Source organism: Phascolarctos cinereus, unplaced genomic scaffold (genome assembly GCF_003287225.1).
Source record: "Phascolarctos cinereus isolate Bilbo 61053 unplaced genomic scaffold, phaCin_HiC Scaffold_5;HRSCAF=322, whole genome shotgun sequence".
Taxonomy (NCBI): domain Eukaryota; kingdom Metazoa; phylum Chordata; class Mammalia; order Diprotodontia; family Phascolarctidae; genus Phascolarctos; species Phascolarctos cinereus.
In genome coordinates, this window is record NW_027555958.1 from 453,813,474 (window position 1) to 453,833,823 (window position 20,350).

Genomic DNA, 20,350 nt, shown 5'->3' on the forward strand with positions numbered 1-20,350 from the left:
GTACTTAGAAAGGCAGAGCATCACAACAGTGTCATCTTTGCTAGGAGTCACTTAGTTCCAGGACTCCATAGGTAATGCAAGCAGAGAAAGTTACGAGTCCCAGAAAGGGTCCTGGTGTTAGAGGCAGAAGACCAGGGCTCAAATTTCTTCTAATCTCCCAGAGTTCAAATTCCAGTGCTCCTCCATACTGCATGTGTGACCCTGGATAGGTCATTTCCCCAGCCTGTTTCTCCATCCACAAAATAAGGAGATTAGACTGGATTTAGGGATTGGCTCTTGACCTGGGCTCTGTGGATCAATTTCAGGGGTTTGTGAATTTGCATGGAAGAAAAAATGACATCTTTATTTTTACTTACCTATAACTGAAATTTAGCATTTCCTTCAATTATGGATGTAGACAGCCAGACAAGAGTTGGTTAATGGCCACACCGAAAGAGGGAGGCGCTGGGTGGCACAGTGGATAGAGCGCCAGGCCTGGAATCAGTGCCAGGCCTGAGTTCAAATCTAGCCTCAGACACTTGCTAGCTGTATGACCCTGGGAAAGTCACTTTACCCTGTTTGCCTCAGTTTCCTCAACTGTAATATGAACTAGTGAAGGAGACAGCAAACCACTCCAGTACTCTTGCCAAGAAAACCCAGTCACAAAGAGTTGGACACAACTGAAAAATGACTAAACAACAGCAAAGAGAAGTCATGAATGGTTTGATGCCAGCTTATCAGGAGGTCCCAAGTGGAATGTCCCAGGGATCCATGCTCGGTCCTGTGTGGTTTCTTATTTTTCACTTGGATAAAGGCACAAGTAATAATAATAATAATGATAGCTAGAGTTTATAAAGTGCTTCAGGGTCTTAATCCCTCCTGCATGCCCTCCATACTGGAGGCAATCTTTGTCCCCTGAACATGCCTCTAAGCTGACATCAAACCATTAATGACTTTTCTCTGGGTCTAGCTATTCAACCAGCTCTTGGTGCATCTAATTGGACTATCATCTTGTCTTCTTCTCGCTATCTTATCCGTAAGCAAAGTCTTTGCAAAATCTGGGCTAAATTATAACCCCAGCATTCCCTAGGTTTAGAGTTGAATAAAGTCTGAGGTGGCTCCAAGCCTCTTTTATAAAAGGGGACTTGTGCATGTGCTTTGTGATAACTTTGCTTCTTCCAGTGACCTCTGCATTCAGAGTCAGTCAATAAACATTTATTAAGTGTTCATTCTGAGCCAGGCACTGTGTTAAGTGCTGGGGATACAAGAAAGGCATGATAATCTCTGCCCTTGAAGAGCTCACAATTTAATGGGGGAAGAGTACAATCTAATGGGGTGGGGGGAGAGAATACTCACCACAAGGGTGTGGTAAGTCCTACAGCTGGGGTAGGAAATGACCTTAGCAAGTGTGAGTTAGAGTTGAGTTCATCTTGCATAATGATGAGTTTTGAGAAATTATGAAATCCAGGAGATCAGCCAGGTGGAAAATGATGAACACTCCCAGTTGTTAAGCTCTTACTAAGCTCCTACCACATACAGAGCCATGTGAGTAGTGCTAAGGGAGAAACCAATGTGAAATAATACATAATCCCTGCCCTCACGGAGCTCACAATGTAATAGAAGATCTACAGCATAATACACATGAAAATAGCTATGATATAAAATGTTGGATGAGTGAGAAACAAAATTATATGGGAATCTGAGGAGACAAGAAGGTCATTTGAACTGGGCTCTCAAAGGATGGGGGGGGGGTGTCGATGGCCATAGGTTTAGCGTGGCATTCTCGATGTAGGGAACGGCCCAAGCAAGGGCAAGGAGGTAGGGGAGTGTAGGATACAGAGGGGAAAGTGAATCGTTTACTTTAGCTGGAGCAGAGAAGACTGACATAAGGATGGAAATGTATTTGCTGGCAGAGGGAATAAAGGAGGGGACAAAGGTAAGTCATATTGTGGAGGTAGAGTGAACAAGCCCTGACAATTGACTGGATGCCATTCATTAATTAGGCAGCTTGTACCAAGTGCCTACTGTGTGCTAGAGGCAGTGGAGATTCAAAGACAAAAGCCAGAACAATCCTTTCCCTCAGGGAACTTATGCTAACAGAGGAGGCACATAGATGTTTATGCACACACATATTTAAATGAACATTTGTAAACATGTCAAACACATGCAAAAACAGATACATGAGGGCAGCTAGGTGGCACAGTGGATAGAGCACCAGCCCTGGATTCAGTAGGACCTGAGTTCAAATCTGGCTTCAGACACATGACACTTACTAGCTGTGTGATCTTGGGCAAGTCACTTAACCCCATTGCCTAACCAAAAACAAAAATAAAAACAAAAAAACCAACAGACACACAATACCTTTGGGGAAGTATTGGGGAAATTATCAAAGCTCACACCAATATTTCAAATGTGTTACTCCTGGTGTAGAGCAAAGAACACTGACTTAGATTTAGGAAATATCTGAGTTCAAATCCTGTCCTAGCTACTTACTCACTTCATGACACTCGGTAAATCATATTGACTCCAGGAGCTTCTGTTTCCTCTAGCAGTAAAATGGGAATATCTCCTAACTTCATAGGACAGTTCAATTCAACATTTGTATAAGAATGGGGCTCCACTGATTATTCTACCCCCTTAAAATTGATTTTTGTTAGATAAGAACAATTCTTGATTCAATCAATCAGGACCAAGAGTGAACAGGACCTGTACACCGCCTCAAATCAGTCAAAGCCATAGTGTGAGAGATGTAGTCATGCCCTGAGAAATTTACATGCAGTTGTTGTTCAGTTGTTTCAGTCCTCTAAAACTCTTTATGATTCTATTAGGGGTTTTCTTGGCAAAGATACTGGAGTGGTTTGCCATTTCCTTCTCCAACTTTATAGTTGAGGAAACTGAGACAAACAGGATTAAGTGACTTGCCCAGGGTCATACAGCTAGAAGAAGCTAATTCAGAATTGGAGAGTGATTCTGAGGGAAGACTCTGGAAACAGAGATTGGAGTAAACTTGGGGCAAGGGTAAGGTCCAACACATCTCTGAGGGGAAGGCTAGCCCCGAGCTATGACAAATAGGGAGATGTCGGAGAAAGCCATCAGCTCTATAGGCACCTCGAAGTAGATCTTGGCTGAAAGAAATCCCCCCAAAAGATCAGTTTGTCCCTGCTTTTCCCTCAAGGTACTATCTGTCCACAGATACTATAACATTGAAACATGTGGTCTCATTACCCAAATATTTCCAGGAAAGTGAATTTTGTCTCATCCACAAAAAGCCAGGGGTTAACTGGATAGATAAAATTGTTGTGTTCATCCTTTGTTTCTAAAAGGACCAATGACATCACGGTGATATCTTGACTTTCTCATGAATTGGATTTAAGTGAGGCAGAGTTATGCAAAGTTATCAGCCTCATTCTCCCTTCCAGAGTCTTCCAATGGCAAGACAAAAGTCAGGATGACTAATGATGGCCCAGGATGCCAAGGATGACCTTGACATCTTCGATGTCTGACCACGCTCTAAGCACTCTTCAGCACCTACTTTAGCCAACTTCGTGGCCATTGGAACAAATTGTTCTCATCCGCCCATTCCAATGGAGCAAGTCTTCACAAGCTTGGGGGTAACATCCCCCTAACTCACCAACAGGTTTGAGGCCCATCAGTTACACTCAACCTGGTTTAGTTAGAATTGTACAGTTAGGTAGGGAGTCCAGCCTCTGTCTAAATGTTAGGAATTTGCCTATTCAGGGGCTTAAAGCAACTGTGACTAAACATAACTTTTCATCTAAAATGAATTCCATAAAGATGAAGAGGAAGGAACCAAGTGGATCTTTGGAGCTGACCCCCCCCCCTTTGGCTAAAATGCACTGATTATTATAACTGTTTTACTTATTAAGTATCTGCTATTAAAGTTTCTCATTCTTCTAGTTCGATCCGATGATGTAGACAATGAAATAATTATTATCCTGATTTGACAGCTGGGGAAACTGAGACTCATAAAGAAGGAAATGACTATCCAAGGTCACACAGAGGACAAGTGGTAGAGCCAAGCCTCAGACTCTGTTTATCTGAATAAAAGACCAAGGTCCTTTCCACTGCACCACATGGCCTCCTCTTAAGCCTCAGTATATCTTCCTCTAACCAAGACCATTCCTCAGGGAAAGCATCATAGGGGTTCAGGTACAGATGGTGATTGAAGCTGGATGCCACAAATGGGGAGAGGAGGAAACTTTGGTCTGGTAAGCCACCTCGTAAGAGAAATCATTTTTATGGCACTCTAAAGTTTACAAACCCTGTGAGGTAGGGAATGTAAATATTACTATTCCTTTTTGCAGATGAAGAAACTCATATGATAAGGCTCATAGAGTCACAGGGCTGTTCAAGGTCACAGGCTTAGTAAATGCCAGAGCTGGGATTGGAGACCTGGTCCTTTTGACTCCGGTGATTTTTTCCTGGGAACAAGATAAAAATCTTTTTAACCCCAATGCAAATATATGTGTGTATGCTCTCATATGTACACATACACACATATATTTATTCTTATCAAGTTATCTCCTGCCCTCTGGTTCAGAGCTCTTCCCACACAGCACAAGTTCCAGACTCCACAGCCCCTAGAATCTTAAGCACATGCTGTAGATGACAGTTTTCCCATCAGGAGAGAACAAGGGGGTGGGAGGGACCAGCAAAGATGGTGGAGGAGGAAAATGTGCAGCCCAGCTCTCCCTGATAACTACTCCAGCAAAGACCTAGGAAGAGCATCAGCGTTGTGATTGGGAAATGAAAAGAAAAAGAATCACAATGAGTTCTTTTTCCAGCCCAGGTCAGCTTAGGTAGAGGTCTATGGAAACTATAGAAGAGATCTAGCCTGGGAGGTTGTACACTGGCACTGAACTGGGGCCTGTGGCTATGTATGATCAATCAATAAACATTTATTAAGTGCCTACTATGTGTCAGGCGCGAGCTAAGTCCTGGGGATGCAAAAAAAGAAGCAAAAGACAGATCCTGCCCTCAAGAAGCTTACAATTTAATGGGGGAGATAACATGGACCAAAAGACATCCCAGATCTGGTAGAGAAGGGTCTGATAATGCGAAAGGAGTAGGAAGGGGAGCCAACTAGCAGCTCTGTTGTTTGTACCCTTGTCTGAATAGAAGATCCAGTGAGAACTGAAGAGGGGAACTGCTCCTAAGAGTGACTGTCTAGGGCAAGGGGTGGTTATGGACCTGAAGTAGGAACTGATTCGAGCAGCAGCTAAGCAGCTCTGACCTCTGGGTAGAGTCTTGTATTCAGCCCCCAGCCCAGTCTGAGTTCTGTGGCTAAGGCAGGGAGCCTGCAGTTCTGTCACTGTAAACCTACAAAGCCTTGCAGCTGACTGAGAGGGGCTCCAGCCTGTAGCAGTCTACTGGAGCTCCAACCAGGGGTAAACCTACAGTCATGTTGCTCAGACTCCAACCAGGAACAAGAGCTTGCAAAGCTCAGACCAAGTGGCCAGCAACCAGACTTTGCCCTGGGTCAGACTGCTTTGAGTGCACTGAAAGGTTGATGTTCTGCGGTCTCAGCTGCCTCTAAGGTCCTTGCAGAACAAAGAGTTCACTACCCAGCAAAAGCAGCAGCAAACCCCCACAGAATACAAATCAGGATTGAACAAGGTCCAGATGTTCCCACCAGAAGTGTACAGAGCCTGGCCCTAACATAAAACCCTGTTTGCGGAAATAAGGCTGAAATGACAAGTAAACAAACAAAAAAGACAACCACTGCCAAGAGCTATTCTGGTGCCAGAAATACCCAAGACACGAACCCATAAGAAGGAATGATTCCAAAACATTTACAAGACAAGCCTAAAAATACAGCTTTGAGGGGCAGCTAGGTAGTGCAGTGGATAGAGCACCAGCCCTGGAGTCAGGAGCATCTGAGTTCAAATCCAGCATCAGACACTTGACACTTACTAGCTGTGTGACCCTGGGCAAGTCACTTAACCCCATTGCTTAGCCTATGTGTGTGAGTGTGTGTGTGTGTGTGTGTGTGTGTGTGTGTGTGTATTTGATATACGATCAATTAGAATTTCTGAAATGAAGGCAATTTTTTTTAAAAAGTTTTAAAATTATTTCCTAAATGAAATGAGACCATTAGAGGGAAAGACTAGAAAAAACGAGATCTTTGAAGGAAAGACTTGGAAGGAGGATTGACAGTTTGGCAAAAAGGATAAAAATCCCTATCCAAGCAACAGACTGCTTGAAAATTAGAATAGACCAAACAGAAGTGAATTACCATTTGTATCTTTTTCTCCAATTCATCCTCCATGAGACAATGAGAAATATTAAAATAAAATCAAAAGACTGAAAAAAATAGAAGAAAGTGTAGAGCATCTCAAAGAAAAAAAAACTGACCTGGAAAAGAGATCAAGGAGAAAGAATTTAAGAATCAATGGATTACTTGCTGTTAGGTGGTACAGTGGACAGAGCACTAAACCTGGAGTCAAGAAGATCTGAGTTCAAATCTAGCCCCAGATACTTACTAACTATTTCACCCTGGGCAAGTCACTTAATCTCTGTCTGTTCATTTTCCTCAATTGTAAAATGGGGATAATAATAACTCCTGCTTTGTAGAATTGTTGTGAGAGTTGAATGAGATAATATTTGAAAAGTTCTTAGATAGTGCCTGGCACATAGTAGGCACTTAATAAATGCTTATTTCCTTCCTTCCTATCTGAAAGCCATGACCAGGTTAAAAAAAGCCTAGATGTGGTATTTCAAGTAATTATAAAAGAAAACCTTCCAGATCTCTTACAACAAAAGAGGGAAAGTGAAACTAGAATCTACTGGTTGAAAGAAATTCTAGAATGGAAACTATCAGAAATGTCACAGCCCAGATCCAGACCTTCCAGGTCAAAGAGAAAGTATTTTCTATATTGCAGCCAGAAAGGAAGAATTGGAGTACTGAGGAGCCTGTTTGGATCATACAAGAATTAGCATCTCCTACTATAAAGGAGCAGAGAGCTCGGAATATAATATTCTAAAATCCCACGAATTAAGTGCTTACAACCTCAGAAGAACATACTCAGCAAAACTTGGTATAATCCTACAGGAGGTAAAAATAAATCTCTAATGAACCAGAGGACTTCCAAGCATTTCTTTTCTTTTTCTTTTTTCTTTTGGTGAGGCAATCAGGGTTAAGTGACTTGCCCAGGGTCACACAGCTGGTAAGTATCACGTGTCTGAGGCTGGATTTCAGCTCAGGTCCTCCTGACTCCAAGGCCAGAGCTCTGTCCACTGCACCACCTAGCTGCCCCTTCCAAGCACTCTTGATGAAAAGACCAGTGCTTAGTAGAAACATTGAAAGACAAACACTAAAGTCAAGAGAAATATAAAATACAAATCTCCTTTGATGGATCTTTGTCCGGGTCATGTCCACTAATGGCAAGTGTCCACTAGTTTTCTCTTCTGGGCCATTTTCTCTTTTCTCTATTTCACTTAGTGATCTCATCAACTCTCACAGATACAATGATCATTTCTATACTGATGAGTCCACTCATCTAGCCCCAAGCTCTCTCCTAAACTCCAGACTTATATCTCCAACAGTCTATGGGACATCTCACACTAGATGTCCCATAGACATCTTAAACTCAACATGACCAAAACTGAACTCATTATTGCCCCTGCCTTTTAACTTCCCCATTACTGTTAAGGACACTAATATCTTCCCAACCATCCAGGCTCACAACCTAGGTTTCTTCCCTGAATCTTCATTCTTTCTCATCTCCCTCCCCCCAGTAGCCAACCAACTGTCAAGTCTATCTTTGTAACATCTCTCACGTACATGCCCTCTTGCTCCTCTGCTGCTACCATCATCACCTCATGTCTGGACAATTGCAAAAGCCTGCTGGTTGGTTCTTTTTGCCTCATCTCTTATTACAATCCATTCTCTACTAAGCTGTCAAATTAATCTTCCTCAAGTACAAGTCTGACTGTACCATCTCACTATCCAGTGAACCTTAGTGGCTTCCTATCTCCTCCAAGATCAAATATAAAACCCTCTGTTTCATGTTCAAAGCCCTTATAGGGGCAGCTAGGTGGCACAGTGGATACAGTACCAGCCCTGGAGTCAGGAGGACCTGAGTTCAAATCCGGTCTCAGACCAGACACTTGATACTTACTAGCTGTGTGACCCTGGGCAAGTCACTTAACCCCAATTGCCTCTCACAAAAAAGTCACAAAAACAAAACAGGAAAATGATAAATGTTGGAGAGGATGTGGGAAAATTGGAACACTAATACATTGTTGGTGGAGTTGTGAAATGATCCAACCATTTTGGAGAACAATTTGGAACTATGCCCAAAGGGCTACAAAAATGTGCATACCCTTTGATCCAGCAATAGCACTTCTAGGGCTATATTCCAAAGAGATCAAACAAATGGGAAAAGGACCCATATGTACAAAAATATACATAGCAGCTCTTTTTGTGGTGGCAAAGAATTGGAAATTGAAGGAATGCCCATCAATTGGGGAATGGCTGAGCAAGTTGTGGTATATGAATGTAATGGAATACTATTGTGCTATAAGAAATGATGAGCAGGCTGACTTCAGAAAAACCTGGAAAGACTTGTATGGACTGATGCTGAGTGAAGTGAGCAGAACCAAGAGGACTTTGTACACAATAACAGCCATGTTATGCAATGACTAAGATTGTTAAACTGAACCTTTCTCAGCATTATGAGGATCTAAGACATTTCCAGAGGCCTCGGGATGGATAATGTGTTCACATTCAAAGAAAGAACTATGGAAGTCAAATCGCTATCACTTATTTTTACCTTCAGTTGAGTTTTGTTTCATCTTTCTGATGGTTCCTCGTATTGGTTTTAATTTTTACTTACAACTTCACTAATGTGAAAATATGTTTAATGGGTATGTAAATGTAAAGCCTATATCAGATTGTGCACTGTCTTGGGGAGGGTGGGGGGGAGGAAAAGGGAGAAAAAATTTCAACTCAAAAGCATATGGAAAAAAGAAAAAAAGAAAAAAAAAGAAAAAAGTCACAAAAAAAAGGTCACATTCAAAGCCCTTCTAAACCTGCCATCTTCCTACCTTTCCAGTCTTCTCATACATTACTGACCCCAACCTCTATGATTCAGCAACATTGACCTCCTTGCTAGTCCTCTTACTAGACCCTCCATCTCCTGACTATGGGCATTTTCACTCACTGTCCCCCAGGCCTGAAATGCCCTCCTTCCTCTTCTCCACCCCTTTCTTTCCTGGTTTCCTTCAAGTCCCAGCTAAAATTCCACCAATTAAAAGAAGGCTTTCTCATTTTCCCTTAATGTTAGTGTCTTGATCTGGAAATTATTTCTAATTTATCTTGTGTAGGGTGACCCAAAAATTTCTAGTATAGTTTTAGGCTTTAAAAGCTCAAAGTTGCACTAAGGCATTTGGAACATCTTATTTACGCCTATTTTGTTTTGTCTCCCTCATTATACTATGAGGGGTTTTTTTGTTTGTCTTGTTTTGTTTTGTTTTGTTTTAGAGCAAGGGCTGTCTTTTGCTTTTCTTTGTATCTCCAGTGCTTAACAGAGTGTCTGGCTCATAGTAGGCACTTAATAAATGCTTTTTCACTGACTGACTGAGATGATACAAGTTCTCCTCTGAACCCTAATGTTACCAGGGGTCATAAAGGGAGTTCATTAAGATCTGGGAATGTTTTTTTCCTATGTTTTAATTACATTAAAAGAAGAAAGAAAAGGGAGGGAGAAAGAAATACATTAGTGAAGAAAGGGGAAGGAAGTGTTGGGGGAATTAATTCTCTCACATAATTGGGGTGTATAAATAGAAGATGATACAAATGAGGAAGAAGGGATGGGGGTAGCAGATAAAACTTAAATGTCACTGTCATCTGAACTGGGTAAAGGTGGGTAGAATCTTCATATAGAGGTGGGTGTACAAATATACTTAATAGGGAAACAGGAGGGAATGGGGAGAGGGGAGAGAAGAGAAGGAAGAATGGGGAATAAGGGAGAAGACAGATTCGGGGAGGGATTAGTCATAAGCAAAACAAACTCTAACCTTGGAGGGTGGATTGTAAAGAGGGATTTAAAAGGAAGGGAAAAAAGGGAAACCTCTAATTAAAGTCTGGGCAAGGGAAAGAGAAAAGGGGTTGGGGATTAGAAACAAATTGCATGGAGCATACAACACTGGTGCTTGAGCACATTCCTCTCTTTCTATGGTCTTCTTTGTTAAGAGGAGGGAGGGAACAAAGAAAGGAAAAAGTACAATAAAATGAATTGGAGGGAAATACACAATTAACTGTCATGACTGTGAATGATAGTGAGATGAATTTATAAAATGGAAGAGAATAGCTGGTTAGATTACAAAACAGAATCCAACAATATGTTGTTTACAAAAAACACACTTGAAATAAAGAATTTATGCAGTTTAAATTAGAGGATGGAGCAAAATCTATTGTGGTTCCTCTGAACTAAAAAAACAAGGATAGCAAATGTGATCTCAGACAAGGCAATGACAAAAATAGTCTTAAATAAAAGAAATAAACAAGAAAATTACATTGTGTTGAAAGGTAGTATAGACATTGAATAAAATATCAATACTTAACATATATGCACCCAAAGGCATAGAATTTAAATGCTTGAAGGAAAAACTAAATGAATTTCGTGGAGAAATGTACAATAAAACTATAATAGTAGGGAACTCCAATGTACCCCTGTCAGAGCTAGACAAATCTAACAAAAAAGGAAAAAGAAAATTCAGTACCAGAATATTACTTTTTTGAAAGTTAGATATTGATTGAAAATTGAAAGGACTATATATATTATTTCTCAGCAGCTTATGATCTCTTTACAAACATTGACCATGATATAGGACATAAAAACCTCAAAAAGAAGATAGAGAAAAGCAGAAATATTAAACTTATCTTTTACTGACCACAATGCAATAAAATTATATTGAGCAAAAGTCCAATGAAGAAAGAAGTAAAAAAGTAGAGACTAAATGACTTAATCCTAAATAGAAGGTAGATAAAAAGAATAAATCATAACAACAATAGATAATTTCATTAACAATGATAGCAATGAGACAATGCAGCAAAAAAAATATTTTTAGGTGAAGCTTCCTTAGGGGAAAATTTATATCTCTAAATATTTTCATCAACAAAAGATAGGAAAAACAGATCAACAAATTGGGCAACCAACTTAAAAACTAGAAAACCAACATTTTTTTAAAAAGCCATTTAAACACCAAAATAGAAATTCTGAAAATCAAAGAGGAAATTAGAAAAAAATTGCAAACAAAAAACTTCCTTTGATTTAATAAATAAAATAAGGGCCCAATGAACAATGGGACCCAGACAACCACAGACTCTCTTCAGCACACACACACCCCATATATGTACTTTGTTTATACCAAGCATTGGCCAACATCTTGGTAGTCACTCACCTTGAGACAACAAGGGGCAGGATCAGCATCTTCAGCATCCTCATCAGCAGCTCTCCAGGGAATTGGAAGTAACTAATTTCCTAGAAGCGAAGGAAGAAGTATGGGTTTCTAGCAGGCCCTCACTCGCTTGTGTTGACCTAATACTGTTACCACAGTCTTTTCATGGGGAAGAGGCCATTCTCTACAGGTTTCACAGGTAGTAAAAAAAAAAAAAAAAGCCTGAGCTTAGGGGTCAGGGTTCCTGGGTTCTCATCTCTGTTCTGCCCCTGATTTGCTGTGTGACCTTAAGCAAACCACTCCTTTCTGAGCTTTGCTTTCCTCACCCATTAAAAAATGGGAAACTGGAAAAGATAGCCCTTTGAAGTTGTTTCTTGCTGCCTGATTCAGCTCTGTTCCCAGGTCTGGACCATGATGACTTTAGAGATCATCTGATCTAAGTCCATTGTATATGTAAGTCAACAGAGACAGGGACTTCCCCAAGACAACCCAGCTGGGTGACTCTGAAGCTAAGACTCAGTACTGTCCAACCCATTTCACAGTTGGGAAAACTGAGACCCAAGAGAGAAAACTGACTTCACAAAATGACAGTAGCAGAGCTGAGACCAGAACCCAGGTCTTCTAATTCCTAGCCTCACACTTTTTCTACCATACCATGAGAAAATAGTAAGTTAAGGTAAAAACAAATTGTATCCAAACATTGCTTAAAAGGCACCTTATAACTTTTTTTTTCCATTTAGGCTTTTTAGTAGTCCTGTGAGGAATAAGTACAAGTAAGATTAGTCTCATCTTGAGGCTCCAAAAGGGAAAGTCATGACTTTGTAGAATGTCAGTGCTGGAAGGAGACTTAGAATATAATGGTAATGATGGTGTCAATAAAGGGAGGATAGCCTCTAGGCAGTTGTTGGAGAGCTGACCTCAGAGTTCAGGAAGAGCTGGGTTCAGGTTCTGCCTTTGACACATACTGGCTATTCCCAGAAAATTCTGTGAGATGATAAATTGAAGGGCAGGTGCCAATCTGCATTGGTGGTGGGACCTTCCTCACCAGGAATTCTTTATGTCAATGAAATCACAGTCTAGCCCCTCCCCAAATTATAATGATAATAATAGTAATAATAACTACAATATTCACTGACATCCATACAGAGTTTCGAGGTGTGCCAAGTGATTCAATCAATCAATAGATAAACATTTGTTTCTTCAATATGATATCTCATTTTATCTTATCACAACCCATTGAGGGAGATTCTATTCTTATCTCTCTTTTTTTTTTAAAGCAATTAGGGTTAAGTGACTTGCCCAGGGTCACACCAGCTAGTAAGTGTCAAGTGTTTGGTCTGAGGTTGGATTTGAATTCAGGTCTTTCTTCCTTCAGGGCTGGTGCTGTATCCACTGCACCACCTAGCTGCCCCTCTTATCTTCTTTTTACAGAAGAGGAAACTGAGGCTCAGAGAAGAAGTCATTGCGGGAAGTCACACAGCTAGGGGTCTGAAGCAGAAGCGGAGATTTGAATTCAAGTCTGAGGGGCAGGGGTCATCTAGTCTAACTGTTCTGTTGTAGATGAGCACACAAACTTGGGCCCAGAATGTGCCCCCAGGCCCAGGGCCTGCTAAGGGTCAGAGCCGGGAGGGATGAGCTCCTGGGACCACCCTGGGCTGTTTATCACACACAAGAGCATTGTTTAGGGAAGGGGTGATCCAGGGCTCCAGTCCCTGGCTGAGACATCAGACGGCCACTGGGGGATTCTATTTCAAAGGGAGACACTGAGCTCCATGGCTCCAGCCAAGCGCTTGTCCCCATCCTTCCTGCTATCTCTCTGGCTCGGGAACTGCAGGCTCATCCAAACAGATGGAGAGGGATGCTTGGACAAGAAGGGCCCCCCAGACAGGGCCGGAGACACACAGGAATTCCAAATCTGTTCTCAAGTTAAGCCCTAGCAGCAAACAAATATTTGGTCCTGTGTTAACTCAGGGACAGCCAGCTACCTCCCTGCTGCCCAGGGTCTGGGGAGAGGGCTCTACATGGGAGACTGGAAGGGACCTCAAAAACCACAGAGTTCATTCTACAGAGGAAGCAACTGATGCCTCTATGGGGCAGTGACCTGTCCAAGGCTCCACCGTTACTCAGATAGCTGCCAGGTAGCCCAGTGGATAGTGCGCCAGACATGGAATCAGGAAGACCTGAATTCAAATCCTGCCTTAGACACTTCCTAGCTGTGTGGCCCTGGGCAAGTCACTCACCTCTGTTTGCTTCAGTTTCCTCATCTGTCAAATGAATTGGAGAAGGAGACGGCAAACCACTCCAGTGTCTTTGCCAAGAAAACCCCAAATGGGGTCACAAGAGTTGGACACAACTGAAATGACTGAACAGGGATAGGAATGGGCCCTCGAGTCCAGGACAGATCCAAGGAACTGGGAATGTTTGTTATGGAGAAGAGAAGGGCTCAGGGCACTTATGGGAACAGATGAAGTCTGACCATTCCTGGAAGGTATACTTCTCTTAATGCTCCAATGAATGTCAAATAGTAGAGACTGCTTTGGCCCCAGTGAGCTGGTGGGAAAGGTATACTGAGGGGACGAAAATCCCTGAAATGGCCCTCATTGGGTTGCTGCCTATGCTGTCGTGTGGTCAGGCTTTCCTTGGTCCCCCTACAATGCTTCTGTATCTAACAGTCTGGCTCCCTAAGGAGCTCCAGGGCATCGCAAAACCTGCTGCTACCTGACTTCTTCTCCAGCCTGGGATGCTCCTTAGATTTGTCCTCTTGAGGAAGTCATTGGGTTTCTCTGACCCTCAGTTTTTTCCTTTGTAAAATGGGTATATAACTCTTGCATTTACCTTCCTCACAGAGCTCTTAGGATGACAGGGCTTTGAGAGCAAGGAGTAATCATCATCGGAAAAGGAAGTAGAAGGAGCCAGAGATAGAGAGAGAGATGGCAGGAGGAGCCAGAGACCTGGACAGAGACAGAGACAGGGACAGAGAGAGAGAGAGAGAGATGGCAGGAGGAGCCAGAGACCTGGACAGAGACAGAGACAGGGACAGAGAGAGAGAGAGAGAGAGAGAGAGAAGAGAGAGAGAGAGAGAGAGAGAGAGAGAAACAGAGAGATGAGACGAAGAGACAGAGACAGAAACAGAGGGAGTGCCACAGACTGATATCTGCCAAATATGCAAGGATTTTTAGGGAGGCCTTTTATGTACTGGATTTATAGGAGGAACTTGGCTAGAAAGGCCCAGGATGGGAAGTCCTGGGTGGGCTGAGATCTGTACCTGTGGCAGGCATGCACCCATCAATGAAATCACCCTGACCCTGGAGTCAAGAGAGATCTAGGTTCCAATCCTACCTCTGACAGTGATGAACAGTGTGACCCTGGGAGAGTGCCTTCCTCAGTTTCCTCATCTGCCAGGTGAGGATACCAACACCAGTCCTACTGCCCACACCAGGCTGTCACTCAGATTCAATGAAAGAATGAGCAGGAAGAGCTTTTTAGACTTTGAAGGGCCACCCCTTGTTATTATGGAAGTATTATTAATATCATTATTATTACCTTCATTATTCAATTAGATTCAATTCATTAAGTGTTTCTTGAGCACCTACTGTGTGCCAGGCACAGTGCTGACAGCCGAGGACACAAAGCTGTCCCAGAGCTTGCATTTTTTTTGGGGGGGGGAGGGATGGTCACAACAAGCATCCAGATGTACATAGTCATGGGGATGAGGAGAGTGCTGCCCACTGAGGAGGGGGGGGTGAAGAAAGGTCTTGAGTCCCAGGTGGCCCCCGAACCAACTCTGGAAGGAGCCTGAGGATTCTAGGAGGTGGAGGGGAGCAGGAGAGCATCTCGGGTCAGCAGGGTGGGGGATGGGAGGCATGGCCTGCCCCAAGACTTGAAGGGACTGACCTGGGGTGAGAGGTGCTGTGTCCTCAGGAAGAAGCCCAGGAGGCAGCCTATGATGACAGAGAGCACAGACAGGATGAGCAGCCCATTCCTCCGGCACACATCCTTCACCCGAGCCAGCAGAGCATCCAAAGCCAGAGCCATGGCGCCCTCTGCCCTGGAGGCAGGGTCCTGGCGTGGGGTCAGCCTCCCATGGAGCCTCCCTCTTGCTCCGGGCTCCCCAGGCCGTCTGGGGTCTGGGAAGAATAGCTCCAAGCTCCCAGCCCCGGCTGCTTAGCCTGTGAGGTCACCCTTCCCCCCTACAGCCAGGCCCCCAGGCTCCCTCCCGCAGTATTACTGCTCCAAATGAATGCCCACAATCCTATTATCAACTACATCATTAAGAGCCTGGGAGCAGCTTAGGGAGCCCTGGGAAATTAGAGTAAAGACCGGAAGGGTGTCAGTGGCATTGGCCAGGAGGGATGGGGGCAGGGGGTTGGAGCTGAAGACCCCCAGCTTCTTTCTGGCTCTCAGATTCTAGGAATCCATGATGCAAAAGCAAAGAATTCCCTCTTAAAAAGAAGTAAAAGGGGTTTGAGGATGGTGCCAATTTCAATAGGACTCTTGTATGCCAAGAGGCAACCCACCTGGGTCAGATTCCATTTCTACTGGGTGTCTCTAGCCAAATCATTTCCTTTCAGTGGTCCTGGGTTCTCAGCTTTACAAAAGGAGGGAAGCAGGCTAAATGGTTACTAAGCATCCTTCTGGTTCTAACATTCCATGATTCTGTGATCAGAGAATCCTAGTACTAATAATTATGATAATAGTAATAAGAGTCAATGTGGCTAGCCCCCCAAGTGCTTCACTGGGATATAGAGGAAATCCTCCTCCATAAAGGCAGGGCCAGCAGAGACTGAGCTATAGGGGGTCCTACCAAGCTGGAACCAGGGACAGCCTGGGTGTCGAGAGAGCTTTGAGAGAGCTTCAAAGCCAAGACGCTCCAAGCTCAGGCTAGAGTCAAGAGTCGGGCTAACATCCATAGCATTACAACAGTCTGCTAATGAATGAATTCAGTCTTTTTGCTATAATTCTCATCTCAGAGATAATTGTTTGTTTGTTTAACTAAAAGCCTTTTGGTTGGAACAGAGGGCAATGTTACATAAGTCTGACTTCCCAGTGGGAAGTGCAGATTTCAGAAAATCAGACATTCTTGGGAAGTGAGAACAACCTTCATTTACTAAGGGCCTATAATCAAAGAATATTTTTTAAACCAATGGGCAAGCCCTCTTTTTTTTTTCATGTAGAAAGAAATTTGTTGTTGTTCAGTCCTGTCCAACTCTTCGTGACTCTGTTTGGGGTTTTCTTGGCAAAGATACTGGAGGGACTTGCCATTTCCTTCTTCAGCTCATTTTACAGATCGGGAAACTGAGGCAAACAGGGTTAAGTGACTAGCCCAGGGTCACACAGCTAGTAAGTGGCTGAGGCTGGATTTGAATTGAGGTCTTCTGGACTCCAGGTCAGGTCCTCCACCTAACTATGGCACCACCTAGCACCCATAAAAAGAAATACATGTTCTTAATAAATTTTGGCGCAGTGGAACGAGTGAGTGTTAGATTTGGAGTCAGAGGGTGCAATTCAAATCCTGGTTCTGCCTCCCACGACGGCTGTGATTTTGAGAGCATTGGCTCATTCTCTCAGTTTCCCACTTTCTAAAATGAGGATGGAGGGATTGGAGTCAATGACCTCTCAGGACTCTTCTAACTCTATGACTCCCAGGATGTCACTGGAATGTTCCTGCTTGAATCTCCTTCCCTACCGTCCACAGGCTCAGAAGTGTGGTGCCTCATTCTTCCAATGAACCTCAATACATTTCTTGTGTAGCGTCATCTGACTTCATCCAATGGCTCAAAGTCATTCCCCTCCCCTCAGATGACTAAAGACATATTCATACCAAGGGCTTGTGCCTTTGATTGACTGATTCAAAGAGGATTCTCACTCCCTAAAGGTCTAGAGCGACTCAATTCAATTCAATTCAATAAACATTTATTATCTACTATATACCAGGCACTGGAGACACACATTTTTTTTTAAAAAAAGACAGTATCTGCCCTCAAGGAGCTTACAATCTAATGGGGAGACAACCAAAAAACCCCCAGCATACAAAGTAGCTACAATGATGTAAATGAAAATAACGCAATAGAGCAGAACTCAACAGATTGTCTTTGCTCAGCTGGACTGATGACTGGCAGTTACTGAAATGAACTAGATTTTTGCCTTCCCTGCTGCTTGAGGTCTTGGAGAGGGGACTCATAGAAAGCTGAACCCCAATTTGAACCAGAGTCTGCTCTAAGAAAGAGACAAAAGAAATTGGGGTACATGTGTCCACGGTTTAATTTCTCTCAAGCTGGCTTGACATGCACTGCGTTGGAGTTCAGTCCACAACTGGGCCCCCCTAAGGGGGCCAATTCAGAACTGGCTCAGTTTGGGATTCGGGAGTACAGCCTTATATGCCTTTTGAAGAGTAAGTGTTCCCAAGGGGTGCCAATCAATCATGATTGGCTGACACACTAGGAGGTGGGTCATATTAAAATGAGGTCTTGAGTATGCGCTTTAATCACTTAGTCCACAGGGGTCAATATCTCTTGCCATCAGAGGAAATACCAACCCCAGTCTAGGGACTCTGTCTCCACCCAAACCTGAATAGGATAAAATCAATTCAGGCCTGGGCTGGTGTTTGACCAAGATAAGAAGATTCAATGCAATCTCATTATCAGAAATGTCCCGAACAACTTTGGAAAGAAGGCTGGCAGGGTAAAACTGTGAGTCTCCAAGACACAGATTACCAAGAGAAACCATTTTTCACAATGGTGCATGTAGCTTCTTTGAAATTAATGTGCATATGTGTCTTTCATTAAACGTTCTTCCAAAACAATGATCTTAGCAAAGGGGATTCAATAAAGGTAGAGCTTAATGGATAAAATGAGTGAAGCTAGCAGAATGGGGAACTGGGCCAAGAAATCCCACAGACACACACACACTCTCTCTCTCTCTCTCTTCTCTCTCTCTCTCTCTCTCTCTCTCTCTCTCTCTCTCTCTCTCTCTCTCCTTAGACACAGACCTGAGAAACAGAAACCACCCACTCGGGGGCAGAGCTAAGGGGTAATAGACAACTGTCTCTCTTGAGAAATTAACAGGAAAGAGGCAGCTTGACTAATTATCCAAGCATCCTCTGGTGTTGGGGAGGTGGTGGTGATGCTAATCTTTTTTATTATGTTGCGACATCCTTGATGTCTGTTTCCAAGAAAAAGGTGGAATAGACTTTGAAATCCTGGGTCTGGTTTCCAAATTCTAGGAATTAAAGTATAGCACCTAGCCTGGCAGATGGCACCCGATTCATGTAAAGGAAGCTATATGATCACTATAACATAAGCTTGGCACCAAAGAAGAAGTGAAAAAATTCACCTCCCCTCATTCTTTGCAGAGGTGGGGGGCTATGGGTGTGGAACATTGCATATACTCTTAGACTCAACTGATGTGTTAGTTTTTCTGAATTGCCTTCAACTGCCCCCTCCCCTTTATTTTTGATTCTTTGTTGCAAAGGATGGCTCACTGAGTAAGGGAAGAGGGGAGGAAAAATATACACAAAAATAAAGATGATATAAAAACATAATGGAGTTGACTGTGATGGACCTTTACAGGCAGGGAGAAGCGTGTAGAGTGCAGTGGATTCCAAAAGATGCATTTTCTAGCTCTGAGCCTCAGTTTCCTCAAATAGACTTGATAATCTCTGCTCTATCAATTCCCTCCAGATTTTGATGCTCCAAAAATAACTTTGCGGATGTTGTATTTATTTTGAATTTACTCATGTGCGCCCATATTGTCATCCAGCCTCCCCACCCTCACCCCAGGTAGACTATAAGCTCTCTGAGGTTATGGACTGTTTCACTTATGTCTTTGTGTCCTCAGTGCCTACAATGGTGACTCATGGTTTTTAAAATGCCTGTAGAATTAAATTAAAATTAAATTAAGCAAGGGGCAGCTAGGTGGCATTGTGGATAGAGTACCAGCCCCTGGAGTCAGGAGAACCTGAGTTCAACTCCAGCCTCAGACATTTACTAGCTGTGAGACCCAGGACAAGTCACTTAACCCTGATTGCCTCCCCACCAAAATTAAATTCAGCGGTCATACGTAGTAGAACTATACAAAGGGACCTATGAGGAAAAGAGCTTGGATGCCCTGCTGCGTGGTTTTTAAGTTGGGTTTTATAACAAAAAATTGTCTTTTATGAAAATTGAGAGTGACCTGGGTGAAATGTTTCTGGGTTTTGGGTGATGGGAAAATGTGAAGGTGTATTTTATTATCTTTTTATTTCTCCCTCCACTAGCAGTGCAGGCACTTTCGGTAAAGAAGGGGGTTGGGGACCTAGCTAGTTCTGAGATTACATAGGAGCACAGGCATAATATCCCCAGAGAACTCTTTGAATGTAAGAGACTTCCTGATAGACTAAGAAAATTTGGGATTATAGAACAGGAGGATGAATTCAATTCAGATTTTCCAAGTGAGTGAATTCCAGGTCATTGTGTAAGTGAAAACGCCGGGCTCAGTCTAAGCCAGGACTACTCCGTGGAGGTCAGCGTTCTTTGACTCCAGACTGCAAGGGTCCAGGGACCTTCCAGGGACACGTACCCTCTTGAGAAAATAGGGAAGGGCTTTGTAGTTCTGAAGGTAAAAGGGATCGCCCTCTCTCATCCCCAATTTCTCACTACTCTGTGACCTCTCCCTGTCCACGGGCGGCTTCTCTCGCCCTTTATGAACATGCACACGTTTCCCTCATCCTCACAAACTCCTCACTTGATGTCGCCGTGCCCTCTGACTATTGTTCTACAGCCCTCTTCCCTTTCATGACTGAGCTCCTGGAGAAGACTAGCTATGAATGGTGCCCCCACTTTCTTTCCTCAAACTCTCTTCTTAGCTCTTTTCAGTCTGGCTTCGCTAGTTATTTAACTAAAATGGCTCTCCAGATTTACAGATGATATCTTAATGACCACATTCCTCTTCTCAATCCTCATGAGTCTTG

At 43.2% G+C, this 20,350-nt stretch overlaps 1 protein-coding gene across 3 annotated transcripts in view; it reads right to left on the minus strand.

Moving 5' to 3' along the window:
- The window catches only part of SLC1A7 (solute carrier family 1 member 7), a 77,522-nt gene extending 62,084 nt beyond the window's left edge, over positions 1 to 15,438 (minus strand). For all 3 annotated transcript variants that reach the window (XM_078154562.1, XM_078154561.1, XM_020987516.1), the window contains exons 1-2: positions 15,298 to 15,438; positions 11,407 to 11,486 (exon numbers count right to left, since the gene is read on the minus strand). In XM_078154562.1, the coding sequence (XP_078010688.1) occupies positions 11,407 to 11,486; positions 15,298 to 15,438 (221 nt within the window). The remainder of the gene's footprint in view (positions 1 to 11,406; positions 11,487 to 15,297) is intronic.
- Positions 15,439 to 20,350: the final 4,912 nt, after the last annotated feature.